A 24,119-nucleotide genomic window follows, 5' to 3' on the forward strand; every position below is an offset into this window, starting at 1 on the left:
AGACAACGACATCGGCCAAACATCGCTGTATGTACACATTGAAAATTACCAAGCCCCGAACGTCCGTGTGTGTGTCTTGTGTGTCCTGCATGTTAATAAAAGCCGCAGGACAGGATGCAATACGACGACGACTACAACGAGGATACGTTGTAGTGCACGAACACACAGACACACACATATTCAGTAGCAGCAGTAAAAAAGGGGGCGCTGCCCGCGCGTAGGGATGCTGAAGAAGCAGCGGGAGCAGGCAGCAGGACCCGAGTAGCGCTAGTTCTCTCTTCCTCATATATTGATCCCGCTATATACCAGTGTGGTAATAGGAGCAGCAGCAGCAGCGGAGCAAGAGAGAGAAAGCGGGTGCAACCACCCCCTTAACCAGTACACACACCCCCACCTCCGAAACGAACCAACGCACACACACGTACGTAGAAGAGAGAGAGCGCGAGACTCTACACCAACACAGGGTCAAATAGACACCAATACGACGAGAACGAGAGCGCATAAACGTGTATGAGTGTGCGAGAGAAAGAGCGAGAGAGCCCGGCGTCGGCGCCTAGGTTCATCGTCGTCGTCGTCGTCATAGTCGGAGCCAGCAGCAGCAGCAGAGTCGTCGACGACAAAACTCGCTCTGACTCGCGTCCAGCATCAGTGTGTAGTTCACGTCACGGCGCTGCATCGGTCACACAGAGAATATATGCACACACAGCACACATCACATACATCTACACGGTGCACTGATTGTTATTATCACACGCGCGAAGCGCTCGGCGCAGAGCAAAGCACCGCGCGTCCATCCATCTCTCTCTCTCTCTCGCTTGTATTATTTCTCCGATTCGGAGTGCGTTAATTCTTACATAGTCGTACACACCTACACACATACACATACACAATTTCGCGCAGCTACATAGCTGCTATCAAGCGCCGAGCGAGCGAGAGCCGCGGCGCGCGAGGGCAGGAGAGTACACATAGGAGTAGTGGTGGTGCGTGGGCGTCGACTGCACTCCGCGCTGCACTCCGCCACAGCCAGTGCCTCCGTAATAATATAAAGTATATACACGAAACACAAGCGAGGAAGGAAGGAGGAAGCGCGAAAAGTGAAAAAGTGAGAAACAGTGTTGTTCTGTACGTGTTTTTGATCGAAACAGGACACGAAGGAGGTTGGCGTAACACAAATAATAATAATAAGAATAACAAGTGTGTATCTAGATCTCTATGTGCGTCTATGTGAGCTTCGCATAATAATAATGTAAGTGCGTGCGTGTCGGCTATATATATACGTAGGTATGTGTGAGTATGCACCCTCTCTGCGTTGAGGTGCGCACTCACATATTATTACACGCACTTGGCACTACACCATCGACTGCGATGACGATGTGTCTGTGTGTGTTTGCACTTTGTTTGTTTATTTCGTTTCTGTGTCACACGACGACGACGTGCTCTTCTTTCGCTGTGTAATGAACGAAGCGAGGCTAATGTTTTTTTGTCTAGGACATTTTTTTCTGCTATTCATGTACAAAAGAATAGGGCCAAATTGCACTGTTGCATTGCCAACCCCCCCAGCAGCAGCAGCAGTAGCAGCAGTTGTTTTCTCTCTCTCTATCTATCTCCTTTTCTTACATTCAACCCCCTGCACTGTACGTGGAAGCGGGCGTCTTCTTGCGATAGGACAAAATTAAATTTACCCCCGTCGTGTACCTGACTATATAGAGTTCCGTTACTTTGTCATAGCAATTAAAAAACTTTAATTGAATCGCTAAAATCGTATGTATCCTCGAATCTCGTGAAACTTCTTCGTGTGTGTGTGTGTAAGTTTTTAATGGGGTTTTTGCCTTGGGATGTCAACTCGGGCGAGCGAACGACGACGACTCAGAGTCAGCTGTCACGAATTATTACAAAAAAAAACATTAAAGGAAAAAAAGTCGAGCGTGAAACAAGCGACGAGATCATTCGACGAGTATCATACGTTAGGCCGTCAGAGAATCTGTCATTATACTCCCTCTTTCGAATAAAAAAACTATATGCACACGAGCGCGAGAGGTATATACATGTACGCGAGAAATTGAAAAGATTATAAAACAAAAGAAGTCTCGCGCGTTGCCGTGTGCCGCGTTGGGGGGCTATTGATTCAAGCTCGTGCCAGCGAGTAATTTTTCGTGTCAACGAGAGAGAGAGAGAGAAGGGACCCTTTGATGGAATATTTAAGCCGTGCATGCAGCACATACAGCCTCGGAGCTCTCTCTCTCTTTATAGATAGTTGTGGTGTGCGCACTGGCTGCGACGTGAGTCTTTTTTTTCGTCGTCTTTTTCTACTTCTTTTTTTTGCCTCTATTACGACGACGAGTAAGCAAGATCTCGTTTCGCCTCTCTAACTCGTTTGAATCTTAAAAAAACATAAGGGAATGAAGAATAAAAAAAATCATCCGCTATATAATACTTGTACGAGTCGTGTGCGCGCATTCGACATATTGCAATGTACGTGCATAAGAAATAGAGTTGGAAAAAATATATACGAGCTTTTGCGATGCATCGTTGCGCGATGCGATCGACCTTATGCAATTCGAAGCAGCTCGAGTGGATATATAGGTGCGTTAATACATCTCTTATCTAAGAGTGCAGTAAACACGCGGCGGCGCTATATACGTCGTTATAAAGCGAGAGATCTTTATTAAGTATATACTACTAAATTCGAATCCCCCAACGAGTCCCAGGCGTAAAATGAATTTTCATCGGGCGTGCGCGAGGTGGCGGCTGCCCAAACTAAATCATCGCTGCGTCGGATAGAAAGAAGGTAGGAGAAAGAGAGAGAGAGAGAGAGAGAGAGAGAGAGAAGTGTAAAGAAAAAAAGTTTTAAAAAAAGTCAGAGGGGGGCTATTACGAGATAGCTGCCCACAGCTCTCTGGCTGCGTGCGTGCATAGTATATAGAAAAAGACGCGTCCGCGCGCGTGTAATAATAGGTGCTGCTGCTGTGGTGACTGCATATTTTTCACTCCTCTTTTTCTTTTCTCTGCTGCTGCTGCTTCTCTCGTATATAGTACATTGTAAATTTTTTTAATTTAAAAAACAACTCGTCGACCATTTACCGAGGTTATTTATCAGGGATTATCGCGCAGTTTGACGAGGACGTGTCGTCTCGCGATCTTATAACTCTCGAGTAACAAAAAAATAAATAAAAAATAAAAAAAGAAAGAAATAATCGATGACTTAACGCGTCTCTCGTGCGCGAGGCGAGCTTTCAATTACATCGCGCGTTGATCGTTATCGGTCTCCCACCCATTAAAAAAATAAAATGAAAATAAGCTCGCGAAACTTTGTGCGAGCGAAATCGACCTTTTTTACGTGCGCGTAATATATAATAGTTTGTTACAATTATCGCTTACAGGTATATATACAGCCGAGAAAAAGATCAGAAGCGACGACAACGACGTTCGATACTCGAGTTCTCTCTCTCTCGATCTATCGTCGATATTACGTCTCTATAATATAAGTCGTGTGCAAGTAGTAGGGCTCGGTGGTGTTAATCGGTCGCTCGGCTTTATATACAATTTTGCGCAATCCTCTCCTCGACATACGTACATCGTAATAGCCTTGCGCGTATTATATTATATTGTATACGAATATAAGCGCGTATTTATACCTGTACAGTACACCGTGTATATCCCGCGCAGCAGAGTATTATACGAATTTCTCGTGGCTCTCGAGAGCTGCTCCATAACGCAGCAGTATTGCAATGTAGAGTATATATTTCGCGCACTCCTGCCTCACGTGGCTAATGATATTTTGAAAAACAATACCGCCTATAATGCCCCGGCTAATAGGCTGCCTATTGAAATCGAATCGAGGGGCTTTAAAAGCTGCTGCCAAGTGCAGCAGTATAATTCGTGTGTGCTCTCTGTCGATTCCAAGCTCCGTGATGGTGGTAGTACGTGCTGAAACCCACACGCGTTATTGCACCGAGCAGCAAAATTTATTAATAAACAGGTGAGAGAGCAAGGCGTATACGCACACCAATAAAAGTTGCGGCGCATAACGAAATTGCGTAGCTCGCGCGAAAGCTCGCGAAATTCCTCTCGTCGTCGTCGGCGGCGGCTCTCTATCAATTCAGGAACGCGAAAACTAGTTTGGCTTCTTTCGTGTGTGTGCGTGCAGTCCGTGTACTTGCACGTACACAGTGCATATATACCGACACACGGCCGCCTGCATTATACATGAGCCACGCCAAAGGCTCGCGCGTACACACACACTAAGTAAAACGATAAGATATTGCGCCGTAGCAGCCACCTTATGCCAGTTATACAGAGAGCTGTGTTTAAGAGTCTGTTAGGAATTCCCTCGATAGTGCCTGGGCTGCAGCGGCTGCAGCAGCGCGTGCGGGCCGCGCCGGAGCATGTACACCAGCACTCGGCATTACTAATCGAATGAATAATGAAGATACCCTTGGCCCTTTGATATATACGCAGATACTGTACAAAGTCGCGCGTCGAGCGAGAGAGTGAAATTCGTCTACTATATGTATATACTTTTAAGCGAGAGACAAATAGGCTGCCTTCTCTTTAACATTTATTCGCGCGCTGCAGCACCGCTGGTGCTACATCATCATCATCATCGTCGTCGTCGTCGTGCATTTATAATATAATGCGCCGCGCGCATAAAATAAAAATATGTAATGCATACGTATGAATGGCACGCATCGCGCGAGCCACCGCGAAAGAAAAACGCGATGGGGAAAGAAGAGAATATCGCGTGGACGCAGGGGGAAAAAATAAAACATCGCGACACGTCTGCTCGTTGGAATCCTTCGCAGCTCGCTCGCTCACTCGCGCGTTCGATTTTTTTCTCCTAAAAATTGCCGTACGCGCGCAGCGCACACGAGCGAGAGGCGAGGCGCGTAGGAGAGAAGAAGAAGAATTCACGGTATTTTCTCTCTGCGCTGGCCGCGTGTGTCCCGTGCCCCGTGTGTCGTTCTCGCTCACGCGAATCACTGGACCTGTTCGCATTCTCTCTCCTCTCTCGCTCGCGATATCCTCTCGTGCGCGTATTCCTGCGCCGTGCAGGTTTTGTCCTGACCGAGAGCCGAGAGAGCTGCTATATGTGTATTAAAAGCACATCGCAGCTCTGTATATACAGAGAGCCGCCGAGCCGCAACTGAATAATCTGTCGTCATTAATAACGTCGTCCGTCGTGTCCCTCGAGCTCGAGTAAGCCTTCCTGTGTGTGTGTGTTGGCCAACATTGCAGCACACACACACAGACTCGCGCATTTATGTACGCATCAATGTTTCGTGGAATCGGACCTCCCATTTAAAACTCATCTTTGTTCGCGCGCGTCTCGGCCACATATAATATAATATGCGTCACTATACGCGCTCGAGCTCGCTCGCGCGCATATCTTTCGTTTACGATAACAAAATTTCGAATATATCTCGACTTTTATGCGCGCTTACATTCAGCATCCGTGATAATTCAATGAAAAGCCCCAGAGGCGCGAGCCATAGCAGCTTGTAAATCGCTAAATAATCCCTATATGTATAACGTTATATATTCATAGGTTAGAGAGAAAGAGAGGAAGAGAGAAAGAGCAAAGGGACCATCGAGTTGGCATTAGTGCAGACCGTATACTGGCGGCGGCGAATAGAGCATACGTACCTACGTATAGATATTTTAAGGCGAACAAGGGAATAATACTGAATAATGGCCCTTGCGGGTGTCACAATTAATTTGACCTCGATAGAGAGCTTGCGCTGCTGCTGCTGCCGTTGCCGCTGCACGCCGAGTAATTAGAAAAGTTTTGCTGCCCTCCGTGTGTTTGTTCAAAACTGCGCGCGCGAGTATAGTCGCCGTCTGATTACGCAGCAGCAGCAGTGGTAGTAGCGAGCGACGGCGACGGCTCTCTCTTAACTTTGCGCAACTGTACTACGCGCCACTGTAATAGTAGTATAAAAGCTTTGGTAAAAAATAAACACTTACGCGGCGCGAACGACGACTGAGGCGCAAGAAGCAAATGAAATTGTTTTATCGGATTGAAGCAGCGGCAGAGCCGCGATTGAATCGTTAGCCTCGGCTTTTAGCCTAAGAGAGCAAAGTCGTAAGAACACAGAAACGTCAATATTAAACATCCTTCGTCGTGCTTTATAGTGTGTGTGTGTATCCGTCGAAAAAACATGTAGACTGTATAACCGAAGACTGCGAGGATCATTGAAATTTCAACGGAGAGCTTTAATATTTGCGACTCGTGAGAGATAAATAAACAAGCCGAGTCCGAGAGATTCTATCCATCGTACGATCGAGGAATTGCCAATATACAAGCCGCACACCATCATGGACGCCCTCGAGCTGCAAGCCGCGCTGGTGAAGCTCGACCCGGCCACCACCGTCACGTCTTTGGGCGTCTCGGGCAACGTCAATCTCGTCGCCGGCTACAACAACAAGAGCAGCGGCAACAGCAACAACAGCAACAGCAACAGCAATAACAGCAATAACGAGCCGCCGCAATCTCTAAAGTTGAGCAGCAGCAGCATCAGCAGCGGTAGCGGTGGCGGTGGCGGCAGCCACCATCACCACCATCATTACCATCATCATACGTCGAGCAGCGGCGGTGGCAGCTGCTGCGGCGGCAACGATAACCAGAAAGTTAGCAGCGTGTCGAGCTCGACCACCACCACGACGACCTGCCACGGCGGAGCTTGCGGCACCGCTGCGGCGGCGGCGGCTCAACGCAGCAACAAAGTTCAGAGCAAGAGCACGGCCAGTCAGACGGTCAAGTTGGTCGAAGCCGGTGGCGGTGGTGGTGGTGGTCATTTCGGCGGTGGTGGCAGGTGACGTCAGACCTGCACCAGCAGCAGCGGCCCTGGCTGCGGGCCCAACGGCATCACCGTCTATCACACGTATCCGCCGCACCGGGCCGCCGGCCGACACCATCACAAGAGCGCCACGAGAGAGAAGAGGCACCATCACATGCATCATCACTATCACACGCTGCATCACAAAAAGGACCGCATCATGGTAAGCGATGATTTTGTGTTCGTGTATATCGATTGACTCCCAATGAGACGCACGATTTCATTTCCCGAGAAAGACGCAGTTAAATGTATCCTCTTCGATTCTTGGAAGTGCGTAGGTGCAATGTTTTATATAGGTAGTATACGACGATCGCAGCGGGCGAAATTAGCTTACAGCACGCCAGCCACGAGTCGGAGGATATAAAATATTGCGAAACTTATATAATGTGTTATTTGTCGGATACAAGTTTCGTATTTTATATATATACGAGAGCTGCTTAATCTTCGGTCGATCCCTTTCAACTTGATGATTATATAGCAGCAACCCGGGCTTATACATAATAAAATAGCACAAAAATGGATTGGTTATTGAGAGAGAGACAAATGAAATTGGCTCGTCGGCGCGGGCCTTGAAATTGCCCGTTGAATCATCCACGGCTCACTTTTTTGTTTCTCTACTATACTATATGCCGCCGCGAGGAAAACGACTACCCACGCACCTAACGCGATTCCCTCGCGCCTCAGCGGAGAGAGAAAGAGAGTCTATACACGCACAGATCCGAAGGTGAAGCTAACGGGATATTGAAAGTTTATAGTGCATATAGGTATATTATATTGAGATATGTTTACGATAAATAGAGTGAGCAAGGATTATTTGTCGGCGGCGGGGGAGGGTTGTACATTATGTACGTATACGCCAGCGCAAACAAACAGAAAGTAGGATCGCGCGTTATGTAGCTCGAATATCCTCCCCCGCTTTCAAACTTTATACAGTCGACTTGATGACGCGCGGGTGGGTGAAAGCTCTTCTTTCTTCTCTCTCTCGTTTCTCGGAGCAGCAGCAGCGGCAAAGCTTTACGCTCTGTGTGTATATACATAAGCGCGCGTCACTTGGTTGAAGCTTTCGTAATAATCCTCGTTTTGTGGCGCGCGCGCGCTCGGCACGCGCTATCTTTTATAATCACAGAGCAGCGACGGTACAGTAGTTGGACTAGATCTCGCGCGCTCTCGCTTCCGTGCCCCTTTTTTTTATCATTTTTATTTCATGTAATTGCAGCGAGAGGCGACAACGAGCGACGACTACGACTGTGAAGCGCGCGTCATTTCAAAATTGCTGAGCTTTTCGTTCGTCGTCGCTCGAGACCGTTTATTATTTTACATATATACCATGCACGAAGTCGATTATAATCGATTTGATTGCAGCCGTAGCGTATACGTACGAGTAGCGATACAGGCCAGTAAGTTTCTGATACGGCCGAAAATAATTAATAAAAACGCAATATTATATTTCACGTGTGTCAGTGCGGAAGATGTGTCGTGTGCTGTATTATATGCGCGCGACGCAACACAGCAGCTTAGCGCCTGTATACGTGTGTGTGCGACGAAGAGAACGAGAGAGATACCGAGAGAGAGCGAGAGAAATGAACGAAATCGAGGTCAATGAACATGGGGGTGTTTTTCTACTGCTTCTGCCAGTACTGCTGCTGCTGCTATTATGGACGCGCCGAAAATCGATTTTCGTCCGGCGGCTGGCTGGCTGACTGGCCGTGCTGTGTGCTGGTTTACGCGCAGACGCTGCTGCTGCTGCGGGGCACTTGTACACATAAAAGCACATACCTATATACCGGCTTGTGGCACCAGAGCTCTAACTCTATGGCTCTCGTGTCGCGCGTATATATTTCGTTATAAAGTAGTGGAAGTATATAGATTCGGCGACCGAAACTTTGCGATATCTGCACGCGACGAGCGACGACGACGACGACGACGACGAAACTTTAACTTTGCCATCGCGAGCTTTTGCGCGCGGCCCCCGTATCCAACTAAAAGAGACTTTATAATAATATCGATCCTACGTATCGAGCCAAGTCGACCGGATAAATCGAGTCTCCTGAATTTTGCCTCTTGATTTTTATCGGTGCGACTCTATATGTTATACGCTACACAGCAGCAAAAAACGCAGCCAGCTAGAAAGCCTAGCTCGCACACGGTATGTATATAATATAAATCTATATATCGTGTAGTAGCTGGTATCAGCGTGTAGCTGTGAGCTTGTCGCGTCTCTATTGGATTACGAAGTCAGGTTGAAACTCGAGCGCACTCGCCACGTCGTAGTACCACCATCGGCTAGCGGCAGCACCGCCCACGCACCCACACACACACACAGACTTTTACTATATGTATAGAGGCGGACGTTGGTTAACTTAATAAGGAGCCCTTGAGCACTTGGTCTTCGCGTGTACTGCTACTGTTACTAGCACTATATGGTATAAATGTATCGGACGAAATTGAGAGCAGCTAGCCTAGCACACACACACAGAGCTAACAGCGTGCTCGAGAGCTCTGCGGCCGACGTAGCGCACGACGTCGCGCGCGCAGTTCCGTAGTCTCGGGCCTGCTGTCCGCAAGTGCGCGAGCCTGATACGTTTTAGAAAGTGCTGCAAGCTCTGGCCAATGGTTGGAGCTTTTTTACTTGATTTTTGTTTGGTTTTGTTTATCGATTCATCGTCGCTTGAGTCGCGCTGAGGACACGTCATGACTGTGTCTCTGCTACGCATACTGGTAAATTTTGGAAGACGTTTTACTATTGTTATTTTACGAGATTGCCCTCGTGACCAGGAGGGGTCACCTACCTTTGTGCCGTATAATAATTGACGCGCGTACCGCACGCATCTTTTTTCGATTTTTTGTTTACTGAATCGCGCGGGGATGATTAACGCATTCGATGGCCTCGATCGCGCGCGAGTTTCCTTCTCGTGCATCGTCCGTACCTCATTATTATAACGATCGATCGAGTATGTGATTTATATTTGTGATCCATAGGCCACAGCTGCTGCTGCTGCTTCTGTATTATGTGTTGCACTTGCGCGCTAAAAGCGACGCGATCGTTTTCTTTGCCAATATAACTCGATCTTTTATTTTGCGACAACGACTATTTTCAGGCCGCGTCGATCGTTCAATAGTTTCTTGAACTTTTCTATATATATACCACATATGCGACTTGCATATATATTTGTTTTTATTTTATTATATTGAAAAATTATCGTCCAGCGCGTTGTGCACTCGAAAATAACTTCAAGGACTTCGACTTTCAAGTTTATATTTAAAACTATATTATATAGCTGCGCTTTAACGCTATACATCATCGTCATCGTCATCATCATCATCATCGTCTTTGACTTATCGGTTGTTTGAAGCTCGAGAGCGAGAAATACAAATTAATTTCTAATCCGGACCTCTTTATCGGCGCGACAATTACTCTATTTATCCGGCCAAAAGTTTAGACGACGAAAACAATCGCATTGTCTCGACGACTCCTTTGTATACGAGATTCGGAATCGACGACGACGCAGCAGCAGCAGCTAAACAACTACTTACTACGGACTCCTGTGTGCTATGAAGCAAAAAAAAAAAAAGAGATCTTGAAATGTCAATTACAGTCGCGCGGGCTGCTGCAGCTGCCCATTGTTGTGCCCGCAGCAGTAGCCAGTGTTGTTGTGTGCCACTAACTATATTTATACATCTACACGAAAATCACTGGCGCAAATCCTGACGCACACGAGGAATTACGTACATAGACAGGCAACTTTGGTTTAATTAATTATTTCATCCACTTTTGTTCGAATCTCAGAACCGCTACATACGTACACGTGCATGTGTATGTGTTGGTCATCGGGGAATTCTGCGAGCTCCGCAGCTCTTATAAATTTAACTTATGTTATTATCTTCTGCTCCTTTTTTCCTGCTGCGTACGTGTATACCCGAAAAATACAAGGCTCTCGCTCTCTCGGCTGCGCACTTCGCTCCGCGAGCACAGCTGCTGTACAGATAATACATACACAAAGACACCAGCACCAGTGCATGTGAGTGTGTTCCAGACACGTGAGTGTGAGTGAGTGCGTGTGTGCATAAACAAGTTGCTGCAGCAGCAGCAGCAACACAAGAGTCGAGAGTCCGGTCTCTGCGGCCGGGGAACCGGTTATCGCACTTCTCTCTCTCTCCCCCGTGTTCTCGTTCGTGCGTATAACTGCAATATCTGCGGGCATCGGGACACACATTTCTGATGGTATGAAAACTTTATTCTCTCTCTCTCTCTCTTTCGCTCAGGAAATTTACTCGATATCTCGTGTGCAGGCGCGCGCGCGCAAGCCTGCACCACCAAGTGAATATATTCTTATTGCCCAGTATGCGCGGTATTTTCCATGTAATGTATGCACGAACTTTGGAGCTGCTATAATCGAGAACTTTGCTTGATAATAATTGACGCACTTTGCGCCGATTTTTTTTTTTGCTTCATGGCACTCGACGAGAGTCGGGGGGGGGTTGCGTGGTGGAAAACGTGCGCGATCTAGCTGCGATCGTTATCAATCGTATATTATACCAAGGTCAAAGGGAGGTAGCGTAGCGCTCGTTGAAAAGGCGAACCCCATTTTATCGCGCCTATTTTTCTTTCTTATGAAAAATTGACGTGTTGAACGGCGTAAACAGTTTTCGATCTAAGCAGCGAAATAGAGCTTGCAGAATTTAGGGTGAGCAATGAGCGCTAATATACAGTGTCTGACGTAATAAAATTGACATCAACTTAGGGGGTTCAATATTTTATTAGATTATTACAATGATTAATGTACCTCATTTTCCTTCGGAAATTCATTATTTTTTTTAACTTAAACTTTGTACATAATGAGGTAACATAGAAAGAAAGAATAATATTGTTATAAATAGCTAATTTTAAATTATTATCAAAATATTTAAATCAGATTTGATACGTTCATCAATTTGTGTTACGTGTGTGGTGTACTGCATCGATATGCTTCCGACGAATATTCATTCTTGTGAATTCTTTTATATTTCACATATACAAGTGATTGCACTATTGTGCACCTTATTGAAGCTTTTTTGAGATTAAATTTATTTGGATATTTCATATGTATACATCGCATGCCCGTAAGACACTAATGTGCTTTGAATTAATGTGAACTTTGAGATTCCTTTTTTTCAGTAAAAGACTTTCCGCAAACATGACATGCATGTCTGATACCGTTGTGCACTGAATGGACGTGGGCTCTGAGATAATATTTTTGTGAAAATGTCTTATGGCCTATACCACATGCATGTGTGATACCGTTGTGCTTCGAATCGACGTGGATTCTGACAGTTCTTTCATGTGAAAATTTCTTACCGCATACATCACATGTATGCGTGATACCCTTATGTATCGAATTAATGTGGTTTTTCATATTATCCTTTCTTGAAAGAATTTTTCCACACATATCACACGCCCATGTAATACGCTTATGTACCGAATCAATATGCTTTTTGATATAATCCTTCCTTGAAAATTTTTTTCCACAAATATCACAAGCATGTCTGTCACCATTATGCTTCGCATTAACGTGGATTTTCAGAGTAGACAAAAGTTGAAATGAATTTCCACAAGTATCACACGCATACGTGATACCCTTATGTACGGAATCAATGTGCTTTCTTACATAATTTCTGCTTGAAAATGTTTTTCCACAAATATCACATGCATGTGTGACACCATAGTGCTTCGTATTAACGTGAACTTTGAGATTACTCTTAGTCGAGAATTTCTTTCCACACATTTCACATGGATAGGTCGTATCATTATGCATTATACCGCAGTATGTCTTGAGTCTACGTTCACTGTTAAACTCTTTTATAATTCTTCTTTTTTTATTTTGTTCGACGAGTTCACAGTCGAAATTCGAATTCAATTCTTCGGTGTAGTCTCCAAAAAGTTCCTGTTTCAACTCCTCTGCGGTTTCAGTTAATAAATTAATATTGGGTTTGACGTCTTCACATTCAACGATTATTTTCACTTCTTCATCCAGTACACTTCTTTGATTAACGCAACATTTTCTAAATGTATGGATCTGTTGAAAAATCAAAGCTATTTAAGATTTTCCCATTAAAAATATATGTGTATGGTACGAGTTACATATAATCATTAAAACTTACTTTATTTTCTCGCAGAAATGGTAAGAGCTGGGAGTTTTTAAGCTCGGGTTTCTCGTCCATCATTTCACTATCATTTTCCCTAAGCGACACATCGATAGGCTCTTCTTTCACTCTGAAATAACCTCAACAAGACCAATCATTATAGGTTATAATTTTTTTATAATTTCATTCTCACAAAGTGAAAATTACCTGACTGCCCAATTCAGTATGTTACCACTAGATTCCATTGTTCTCGCTTGGAATTTCGTTAAAAACTGACCCGCCTGTGATAATTTCACATATCAAGCTAACTAAACCGAAAAACTGCCATAGAGACATGTGTTACGTTTGCTATATTTTGAAAAACTGCGTTTATGCCTATATGAGTACCACAGCTTATGCGCGACAAACTTGGCGTACGGCTCCTCGTTGGCAGCAAAACGACGAAGAGGTCATGCATGCGATACACACGACGTAAACAACAGAACGAGCAGAAGCTCTGCGCAGTGCTCTTCGCCAGTTCAGCTTGAAATCGATTTACTGATATTTACAAATCATGTACGATCGAATTTCGAAATTTTCAATGCGAATCAAAGCGAACCCTAGTCGAAACATTTTTCCATCAACGAGTACATTATTATGGAAAAATGAGAAGCACACAGCTGAGGCAAGAGCAATGGTAACATACATAAAACCGTATTGACGCAGCAATCCAAGCGTATAATACAGTCAATTTAATGCAATAAATCAGTTGGCAAAACAATGGATTATTATAAAACCAGCTCCGCGGGATTAAATATATAACGAAATAGTTTTCATTTGCAAACACACACACGTGTGCTGGGTACATTTTACACGGCATACGCTTAATATGTATTCGCTGCGAGTCTACCGAACCGAGAAAAATGTACACTGCAGCCTAGGCCTCACCACCATGCATGCATGCACGCGTTGTGAAGTTGTAATACAAAACTCGCGCCGAGATTAGATGATTCAGATAGTAAGACGCAAGGATATAGCAAGTCACGCGTGTAAGTGTGCATATGTGCGTATATGCACTGATGTTTATATACGCGAAGCTCCGTATCTAAAAACGCTTTGCGCTCGTATGTGTACACTATACCCTGGTCGAGGTGCTGACAAGTATAAAGGCGCGATTATGCTATGTACGAAAAATTGGATAATAAGCGAGCGCGAAAACCTGTAACTGCACGCGGCTTTAAAAATTTGATTTATTGCGAGCGAGCGAGCAAGAGAGAGAGCATAAAAACACAATTGCACACGTGGTATACATTGTGTCTGTGTTACGTAGTATATACACATTGAAAGAGAGAACGAACGCAGTGTCGAGTTTTTTTTTTGCTACAGCAGCAGCAACAAAGCAATAAGAGAAAATCCGGAGCAGAGCGTGTAATGCATTGCGCGCCGTGGCGTATTATCGATCGGTCATTTTAATTCTTTATACCCTATTGGTACTTTCCATTGTTTTATCACTGTGCGAGTTGCAATTGTAAAAAAAAGGAGAAAAAAAAACGTTACTAGTCCACCGTAAAGATCTCTCTCTCTCTCTCTCTCTCTCGCTCCGCAGCCGGATAAGATAAGGAAGCCTGCAATTGAGCGCAATTGCGGGCGCCCACGGTAAAAAATTCAACGGTGCGTATTATATATTATATATAGGAGGTACACTTGATCGTCGGTCCGAGATGAGCCGCTGCAGCAGCTCCGTGCCGCATCCAATATTTAGCCCTGGCTCTCGCGTAGCAGTACTAATTCGATGCTGTATAGGACTGAACACACACATATGCCAGTGTTATATTTCGGGACAAAGAACTTTAAGAGCAGCATGCGTAGAGGCTACCACTATGCTACCTTTAGAAAATAGGCTATAGCAGTTGTGCCTAGATATTTTCGACTTTTGGCACTACTTATAAGCTTCGATGCTCGCTTTAGGTATATATAAAATAATAATAATAATAATAATACTCGTATCTCGCGAGCGCGCTCGCAGCCCGAGAGGAGCTGACTGCCGCTGCTGTGACCTACTTTCCGCGCGTCTCGATATTACCTTTTTTCCCCCCTTCATATTTCTGTACTTTGAGAACCTACATGTGTGTGTGTGGAGCGGATGATCGCCGAGCGAGGTGTTTTTCGTTCGTACGTATACGTTTCTTCGGAAAATGAAACTTTTTTTTCACTCGAGCGCATCGATATACGTATGTTTAAAAACGTATATAAAGCTGGGCTTATAACCGCCTCGCAACTTTCGGCGTTCGAACTCATGATATCGAGCTTGCAAGCTTCTCGTGCGAAAAAAGCTCGAACTTTATTGCTGGATATAAGTGGGGCCGAAAAAATTATTATCGCACGTAAGCCGGCATTATAAGTCCACCGGTCTGTGTGTCAGCGGCCTCACGACGATCGTGCGTCGTGCACTAGCTTGTTCTAAAAATTGCCCCCTCGGCCGCGTTTCGTATTAGCTGACGCACTGCACTCTTACTCTTTCTCTCTCTCTCTCTCTCTCTCGGTCTCGCTGCGTACGGCTTAGCTTAGCCGCTGCTATACTCCTCTCTCGCTCTCATTGCGCAACGAGCGACAGAGAGAGAGAGCCTATATAAGTTGACGATTCGAAACGAGGTATATATCAGCTGTTGGGAGCGAGAGAGACACTCCTCTCTTGGCTCTCTCGACAGTAGCAGCAGAAGCAGTCGGCGAGACGCCGTAGAGAGCCACGCAAAAGCTAATAAGCTCTGAGCTCGCGCGAGCTTTGATCTACGCGTAGGCGAGCTTTATTGCGAGCTTTCGCCTCGAAAAACCACGTGCGTGCGTGCGTTAAGTGCAGTATTGTTTAGTGCTGATGCCGGAGAGGTGTGATCTTATATACACATCGATTGCGCGTGTCTGTGTTCTGTGCACCAGTTGGGACGATCATCGGCTCGGGCAGTTTGAGTGCACCGTTATATTATGAATCCATAAGTGCACGGCGTGCGAATTACGAGCTTTTACGCTTGTGTGTGTCTGTGTGTGTGCGTGTCGGTGACAATTAGCTGGCCTAACTCGAGCTCCGACCAAAGTGATCTTAATGAGTAAGCATCGTCGTCGTCGTCGTCGAACCTTCGTGTGCTAGAGAGCTGGTGGCTGCCTTTGGCCATCATCGATTTTTGGTGTTTACCCCCCGATTATCCGAACCAATCCTATAGTACTCTCTCTGGTAGTATATAGTATACCTAGTAATTCCGGGCCGCCGCCGCAGCGATCGATGCCGCTGCAGCTGAGATGAGCTCGAGCTTTTTCGGCGCGCTCGGTTTTTTCGATTGCGTTCCTGCTGCCGCCGCCGACACCGCGAGCCCGGTGCGCGATCACTGGATAAAAATGAAATTCTTCGTCAAGTACTGCGAATTCTTCAGCGTCAAGTTCTCGGTGAGATAAAATAACAAGAAATCGAAGGCGAACGATCGATCAGCCGCGAGCTTCGTCATCGTAACATACCCATGTGCAGCAGCTTTTTTCTCATGCTTTACTATACATCATGATCTCTATTTATAATATACTTTTGAGCTCACACGCGGCTTATCATCGGAAAAATTCACACATCATCGATTCATCGCTTCTTAAATAATAATAATAATAATAACAAAAACCACGATAACGATGAAAAGTCGTTGGCTCGGCGATGTATGACTCGCCGCGCGGTAGCATTACTCACGCATTAATTAGCGGCTATGATACTTCGACTAAGCCTATATAGCATAGCTTAGCGTGTAAGCAGCTACCTATTAGCCGCGAGTCGCATTCGTCATGCCACGGCGCGAGCGCGAATCATGCGCGCGGATTTGAAAATACGACTCAACGACACTTCCTGTGTGTGTAATGCAACAATGCTGCATTTTCATCATTCGTTATTATAACGCGCATAGGTCCACGCGATATTTCGTGTATTCGGCACTTGAGTCGAGTCAAGATGTTTCGTATATACTTCTTTATTATACACGCTGCGAATAATTGCGTTTCGGTGCGTGCGTACGCAGTAGCAGCAGCGCCTCCTGTACGGAGCAATTGTGTAACGAGGACACAAAAAGGAAAAGCGCCTTAGCCGCCGCCGCAATTGCATAGATACGCTACGCTGTCATGTGCAGAGTACAGCGCCAATATCTATATAGCGTATTATATGTATACACGAATCTTCTGAGTCATAGCAAGCGCATAGACACAAGGCGCAGTTGCGGAATGGGAATAGCATACAATCGGGAAGTGCACATACACACACACATACAGAGTCGACGAACGAGTGCAATCGAGCGCATGCAATAACAACGCAACTTCTCTCTCTCTGTTCTGTCCGAACGATTATCTTATACAAATGCGCGGCAAAATTACGCGCGCGAGTCGTGCATTACTCACGCTATTACAGATTCTCGTTTATTTTTCATTCGCTTTTGTTTCGCAAGAGAGAGACCTGGCCTGTGCTGCACGCGGCTATGCACACATGAAAATAATAATAATGATAGTATACACGGACATTGGCGTGGGGCTAAAAATAACGATCGTATGTACAGAGGAATTAATTCGAAGCCGCGAGCTTCAACGAAAAAAAAATAAAAAGTAAAAACGTTTTTTCGGTTAAACACTAGCCCCGGTGAGCTTTTTCGTATACGATATATCAAAAGCATACGATCGCATGGCCTGCTGCAGCCGCAAGCACACACACACAGTGAGCTTAAGTGCGCGCAGTTTCCACGCGACTTTGGCAGAATCGATATCCTAGGCAGCAATTATCGCCGCTAGTCGAGCTGCTACCGCCGTTGTTATTCCGCTGCAATCTGTGCGCGGGCGGCGAATATAATGGGACGCTGCTGCTGCTGCTGACTCTGTAGCTCTCGTGACCGGTGACAATTGACCTCCACCCTGCGTCATGGTACACGAGCGAATTGCGCTGCTATTGTGTGCGTACATATACGTATGTGTCTAGCTCGCGGTCCGGATCCTATTATGTGTGTGTTTGTGTCGATCGTGTCGTGCGAAAAACACGTTTCGAGTCCAACACACACCGACCGACCGACCGAGAGAGTAATTAATAGGCGTCCCGCGTGCGCCACACACACACACATCGATTATATATTGGTAATGACCTCGTCTCTAGGCAGCGACCTATGTAGCTTCGAGCGCGAATTAATCGGGTCACGAATCGAGTTTTCGTCAGAGCCGTGTAATATATAATCTTTGGCAGCGGCGGCAGTTGATACGTTATGTGTAACAATGCAAAAAAATTGAAGAAATAAAAAACATTTCAATTATTAATCCAAGCGAGTATGTGTGTGTAGGAAGAGAAGAAAAAAAGATGAAATATTTGACGCGCTAATGGGCCAAATTGCGGACGGACATTTTTCATACGCGGTCAAAACTTTGCCATCATCGTCGTCGTCATCGTCGTCGGTCTTTATCTGCGGAGCAGTAGCAGCGGCTCTTTATCGTGTGCGGCCGGGGCACATAATGCAGCGCACGAGTCGCAGCGGCGCAAAATATAATACAAACGTTCTCGAGTAAGAGAGAGAAAGAAAGAACTGCGAACGAGCGACGACTCGAGTCGATGAACTTCTTATTTATATGCATATGTACGCGTGTACGCCGCTATATACACGAGCAGAAAAAAAAGGCTTTAACTCGCTTATAATGCGCCTTCTGGATCTCGTCCATCAACTTTGAGAACGTTTTTCCTATACATATACGTATAACATTCTGTTGTGTGCTTTCATCCTGAATAACTTGTACATTTTCAAATTTAATAATTATTTTATCAATCGATTCTTTAATTTTCTATGATAAACTTACGTTTTGATATTTTTTTGTTTTAGGTAAGTAAACTATTGGAGGTGCAATAATAGCAGTACAAAAAACGATATCGCATAAAGTTCATTGAGCAGAGCAGTAAGTAAGCTGGTCCATCATTCCAAACGTTTATACAGATGAAAATTACTCGGGATTCGTATTTATACTTTTCGCTCTATTTGTGATTAAAAAAAACTATTATACAGCGCGCTGGGCGCGTACATAATAAATAAATTGAAAAACGAAAAAATGTAGCGCGCACTCCGGGTTAGCGCGAAATTACTATACTATATGCCACAGCTGCACTCTCGAGTAAGTAGAGCGTGGGCGGAAAAGGTTGTGCTTTTTTTTTTTTTTTTTTTATTAATATCAGCTAGCGCGATTCGTGCTCGTAACACTGCTGCTGTTGCAGGTATTTTTACTACGAAAAGTGCAATCGCGGAAAATATTATATTGTCGCGCGCGCGCGCTTGGCACGGATCAGCTGTCATCGCATCGCCGAGCTAATAATTTTATCCTTTGATCCGAGCTGCTGCCCTTTTTTTTACGATATCCGATTCGCGATGACGCGCGTCGCGATTCGTGCACTGCTCGTGGCCGACAATAATCTTCATCTCTCTCTAAATCCAAAGCGCCGCGGCGGCGCGGAAAGCCCACAAATGCCGCGGCTGGCTCTCGCTCTAGCTGGAAAAGACATTGATCTTAATACCACTGAAGGTTTCAATTAGCCAGGGCGCGCGCAAATAGAGAAATAGCTGCAAAAGAGCGAGAATGATTAATTCAGGTCTCGAGTAAGTACAAAAAAAAAAAAAATTGGCTGCACAAAAAAAAGGTCAGCTCCGCGAGAAGAGTCGTCGCGCACACACACATATGCTAGCTAGCTCGAGCGTCGTCGTCGTCATAACAAGTCTCGTTCCGCGCGTATATACCGCAGCAAGTGCACTGACCCCCCTTATCTCTCCGGATCTCATTCACGGAACTCTTACACATGCTGGCTGCGGCTATATACCTATACACACACGACGACGACGAGAGCTCGCGGCGCACGTGACCGAACGCCGAGGTGTGAAAATTATAACGAAGCGCTGCAAAGCTCGCGCACTTATCGCCCACCGCGGTTCGCAATTTGTGCGCAGCGCATTTTACAGATTTTCCGAGAAAGCATAATGCTGTATAGCAGAGTTTACGCGTCGATCGATGCATATTCACGCGCGGACAAAAGCGCATGAAACGATCCGTGCGCTGTTGTCGGCCCCAACTCGTGTGCTTCGGAATGAGACATTTCTCTTCTATATAATGATGGTTGGAAAGTGCGAGGTAGACGCACATAAAGAGCAAAGAAACAACGGACTGTTGCGGTGCTACATAGCCGTCGCCGCACGCCAATCGATCATAGCCAAAGATCTCGTCTAATAAGAGACGCGAAACATGCGCGAGTTTGTCGGGCGTTGCCAAATTGCCACACTGCATCGAGCTCGAATAATCAATTGGACTATCGAGAGATCGTGAGCTGCAGAAGTCAATTCGATTTCTGCGACCGTTATAAGTTCATACGCTATATCGACGTGTGTGCAGTTATGGACAGCAGCAGCTCCGAGACGCGATTTTCGCACTTTGGAGTTAATTTTTTAGCGCGCAGCTCTCGGGACAAAAAGCATCAGCAGCGCCTCGAAATGAATCATAATTCCCATAATTCGTGTTATATATATATCGTTATAACAGTATAGGCAGCACAATGGTCAACTTCGCTCTCTCTTTTGCTCTCTCTCTCTCTCTCTCTCTTTCTGCACAGCCGCAGCCTTGATGTACTTTTACGAACCCACACACTGAAACGCATTTATAGCCTCGCGCACGCAGTCGAATTGACACACGCGCGCGCGGCGGCGGCGCATTATTTTTAAAACTAGAAAGATCGGTATTATAACGCGCCAAAAGACAAAGCCCGAGAGAGAGAAAATTTACGGAGCTGCTCGCGATTCGTATCTTTGTGCTCTTTGTGCTGCTGCTGCACAGCTGCTGCGTTTGAGCTCGATGATTTTTCCTATAAGGGGCAAATTTCCTGAAGTGTCCTAGCGCTCTGCCGCACGGCATTTTTCGGCCGAATCACTCAATTTCTAACTCGCTGTAAAAGTATCAAAACGCCCCTCAAAAAAATAACTAACTAATGATTTTGATAGGAAATTTCCTCAGCTTTCTGATGGTGAGGTCCGATTTTCCGGAATTTTCCATTTTCACCTCGGAAAATGCAAGTAAACATTCAAACTCGAATATCTCGAAAAACGCCACTTTTTTTGCCTTTTTTATTGTTTCAATCGAAAGATGAGGTTTTTTTACATCGGACATGGTAGTTTTCAGAGTGTATTTTTGATGAAAACTAAGGAAAATACGAGAGGTTTTAGTTAGCGCTCGGCCGCTCAGCGCGATTTCGAGCCTTGCGCGGCTCGCTGTAACTTGTAACTCGTTCTTATGACATTGTGATTTGGTTGAAAAAATTATTACACATATGGTTTCGATAGGAAATTTTTTCAGCTTTCTTATGGTGTATTTGGATTTTCCGATAATTTACATTTTCATTAGGAAAAGTAGAAAATAGACATTCAAGTCCATTTTTTCTAGTGAAAATGAAAATTTTCGGAAAATCCGACTGCACCATAAGAAAGCTGAAAAAATTTCCTATCGAAAACATGTGTTTGTTTATTTTTCCAGCCAAATCACAATGTCATAAGAGCGAGTTACAAGTTACAGCGAGCCGCTCATGGCTGGAAATCGCGTCGAGCGGCCGAGCGCTAACTAAAACCTCCCGTATTTTCCTTAGTTTTCATCAAAAATACACTCTGAAAACTACCATGTCCGATGTAAAAAGACCTCATCTTTCGATTGAAACAATAAAAAAGGCAAAAAAAGTGGCGTTTTTCGAGATATTCGAGTTTGAATATTTACTTGCATTTTCCGAGGGGAAAATGGAAAATTACGGAAAATCGGACCTCTCCATCAGAAAGCTGAGGAAATTTCCTATCAAAATCATTAGTTAGTTATTTTTTTGAGGGGCGTTTTGATACTTTTACAGCGAGTTAGAAATTGAGTGATTCGGCCAAAAAATGCCGTGCGGCAGAGTGCTAGGACACTTCAGGAAATTTGCCCCATAAACAAAACCATTTTCGATCTGCAGCCGATCTCGCTCGTGCAAAACTACTATTACGAATCTTTTATCCGGCAGATTTTCTCTTCTCTTTATTATCTTTGTGTCTCTGCGTCGAGTATAGTCCTGCGGTGCAGTGCTTTTAACAAATGTGACTCACACACGTTAACGCATCGACGAACTGCTCTCGCGAGCATATAACGTGGACTTGACGACGATGGTGATGATTTTTCAATGCCGATCGTAATGCACACTCGACTCGGCGCTAATAGTACACGAGGATTTCTTATGATATTATATATAGTGCCAAGATATCATTATCTCTCATCTGCGGAGTCGCCTTCCGCGCGCGCCACACTAGTCGTCGTCGTTCTATTTTCGTTATCGTCATCGGTCTTGGCTTTAACGCGCGCACTTACGCGCGTGAGAACGAATTGTCTTTGGACTCGTAAGAGACACAAAAAAAAATCCGCGTTCTTGGTCGATGAATTTTGACGTGGTGAATATCCTTTGTGTCGGGCACACAAAGACATCGGAAGAAAGACGTGGAACTGTCGAATCCAGAGTCACATCCACTTTTCGATATTATAATGCCAGAGCGACGCGCTCTTGCCAAGTTGGCTCACGATCTCGGCGGATCCGACTCTCTCTCTCTCTTCTCTCTCTCTCTATTATGTCTATTTACCTTTTGTCTAATAATAATAAAGAGCACTGCTTTATATCGCTAACCGCTAATTAACGAGGGATGAGCGAAGAAATTTTCCTAGATTATAATATCAGACACACACACCTACACACGCACACTTGGATGAGTACGAAAGTACAAGTACACGCGCACACGTGTGCGATCGTTATACGGCTCGATGAATTTCTGTGTGCTATAATAATACTCGAGATAACGGAGAGCAGCTTTTTCGTCTATCTATAATTATAAATTAATCGATCAAGGTAACACATCTGCCTCCTAAACCGATTTTCTAATTTTTTTTCGCTTTTGCTCGAAACTGTGTCATAGTGTATATATCGTCCGATACACTAATGATCGAGTGTGCCAAATTTCATAATCGTGCGGATCGATCGCGGGACTAATTGTTTATATATATACATTTGCGACGAAGTACTTGTAACGTTCGTAAGATAATACGCCGTATACATATACGGCAATTGCCGTTGTTGCCTTTTTTTCTCTTCCTCGTGCCTTCTTCGGGTCCATTATATTGTTTATAAGTTATGCAGAGGCGTGCAGAGCTCCTCCGCTCGCGATCCATGCAAATAAACACACAAACACACTCCTCTCTCGAAGACGCTCTCGCCGCGCTAAGAGGCAGAGTAAGTATACCTTCGATGAAAAATGAATGAAGCTCTCTTCTCTCTACGAGGCAGCTCTTTTCTCTTTCTAACCCACTATACATAATATAAAACGTCGTCGTCGTCGTCGTCGTCGTGCTATGCGCTTTTATATCGCCTAGCGTTATATACTATAGTCCTTTGTTAAATGTCTCTCACGAACGGAAGAAGAGATATACACACGAGCTGCACGTGACCTGCATCATGCTCAGCTCGGCACACACACACACAGAGTTCGTCGTCGTCAGCTCGATCCGCCTATGTATGTGCGCGACGAGTGTATACGATGATGAAAAATAATATCATCTGGCTCGGTGTACTGTGAGTGCATCGCAGGACTCTATATGCCTTCTTTATCTTCTAAGAAATAAAATTGTTACGATTTGCTTAAAAAAAAAAAAAAAAGAAGGGAAATCTGCGCGGCGCTAATTGGTAAAAAAGCTCGTATGGCTCGTAAACAACCGATTGCCCGTCGCACTGCGTGCGATCCTTTGTTGTCCGCTCGCTCTCACTCAGCTGCGAACGGCTATACGAAGTGAGTCCCGATGAAACCGCTGCTGCTGCTGCTGCTGCAACGCACACTTACATAAATGGTATAAGAACGCACAAGTGCATCGGTTGTGCAGTACGTGTGCTGCCTCTGCGTCTACGTCGTGTGTGAATGTGTACGTGCGTATAAGAGTCCGGGGGGACTCGGACGCATGCACACACGTAGCAGCAGCGTAACGCCTAGCAGCTGCAGCTGCGGCGCTCGTATTCCTTTTAGCGCAAAAAAAAAGAAAGAGAGAAAGAAAAAAAAACACATTTTATACGCGCCCGCGATGTGGTGAGTGCGGTACGTGTGTATAAAAGTACGC

General features: G+C 45.2%; 3 protein-coding genes across 4 annotated transcripts in view; 2 read left to right on the forward strand and 1 right to left on the reverse strand.

Annotated features, from left to right (window-relative positions):
- LOC106648626 (probable serine/threonine-protein kinase dyrk2) overlaps nucleotides 1-24,119 on the forward strand; it is an 84,346-nt gene that overhangs the window by 30,796 nt on the left and 29,431 nt on the right. The gene's annotated exons all lie outside the window — the stretch shown is intronic.
- Nucleotides 618-6,947, forward strand: LOC106648628 (transcription factor Maf). 2 transcript variants are annotated; one of them, XM_014365664.2, is made up of 2 exons: nucleotides 618-1,246; nucleotides 6,133-6,947. In XM_014365664.2, the coding sequence occupies exon 2, from the start codon at nucleotides 6,316-6,318 to the stop codon at nucleotides 6,814-6,816; it is 501 nt and encodes a 166-aa protein (XP_014221150.1). In that variant the 5' UTR covers nucleotides 618-1,246; nucleotides 6,133-6,315; the 3' UTR covers nucleotides 6,817-6,947. The 2 variants fall into 2 exon arrangements, with proteins under 2 accessions (XP_014221150.1, XP_014221151.1); XM_014365665.2 differs by lacking the exon at nucleotides 618-1,246 and adding an exon at nucleotides 1,258-1,277.
- On the reverse strand, nucleotides 11,584-13,336 carry LOC106648627 (zinc finger and BTB domain-containing protein 41-like). The gene is made up of 3 exons (XM_014365662.2): nucleotides 13,164-13,336; nucleotides 12,975-13,086; nucleotides 11,584-12,889 (listed from the first exon to the last, which is right to left on the reverse strand). The coding sequence occupies exons 1-3, from the start codon at nucleotides 13,199-13,201 to the stop codon at nucleotides 11,960-11,962; spliced, it is 1,080 nt and encodes a 359-aa protein (XP_014221148.1). The 5' UTR covers nucleotides 13,202-13,336; the 3' UTR covers nucleotides 11,584-11,959.

The sequence above is a fragment of the Trichogramma pretiosum genome, unplaced genomic scaffold (genome assembly GCF_000599845.2).
Source record: "Trichogramma pretiosum strain Unisexual culture from Peru unplaced genomic scaffold, Tpre_2.0 scaffold7, whole genome shotgun sequence".
NCBI lineage: Eukaryota > Metazoa > Arthropoda > Insecta > Hymenoptera > Trichogrammatidae > Trichogramma > Trichogramma pretiosum.

Bases quoted from the DNA above. Each gene is read 5' to 3' on its own strand.
- LOC106648627 (XM_014365662.2), bottom strand. From the start codon at position 13,201: ATGGAATCTAGTGGTAACATACTGAATTGGGCAGTCAG. The intron at 13,087-13,163 runs GTAATTTTCACT...AGGTTATTTCAG, and splicing joins ATACTGAATTGGGCAGTCAG to AGTGAAAGAAGAGCCTATCG. The intron at 12,890-12,974 runs GTAAGTTTTAAT...ATTTTTCAACAG, and splicing joins CATTTCTGCGAGAAAATAAA to ATCCATACATTTAGAAAATG.
- LOC106648628 (XM_014365664.2), top strand. From the start codon at position 6,316: ATGGACGCCCTCGAGCTGCAAGCCGCGCTGGTGAAGCTCGACCCGGCC.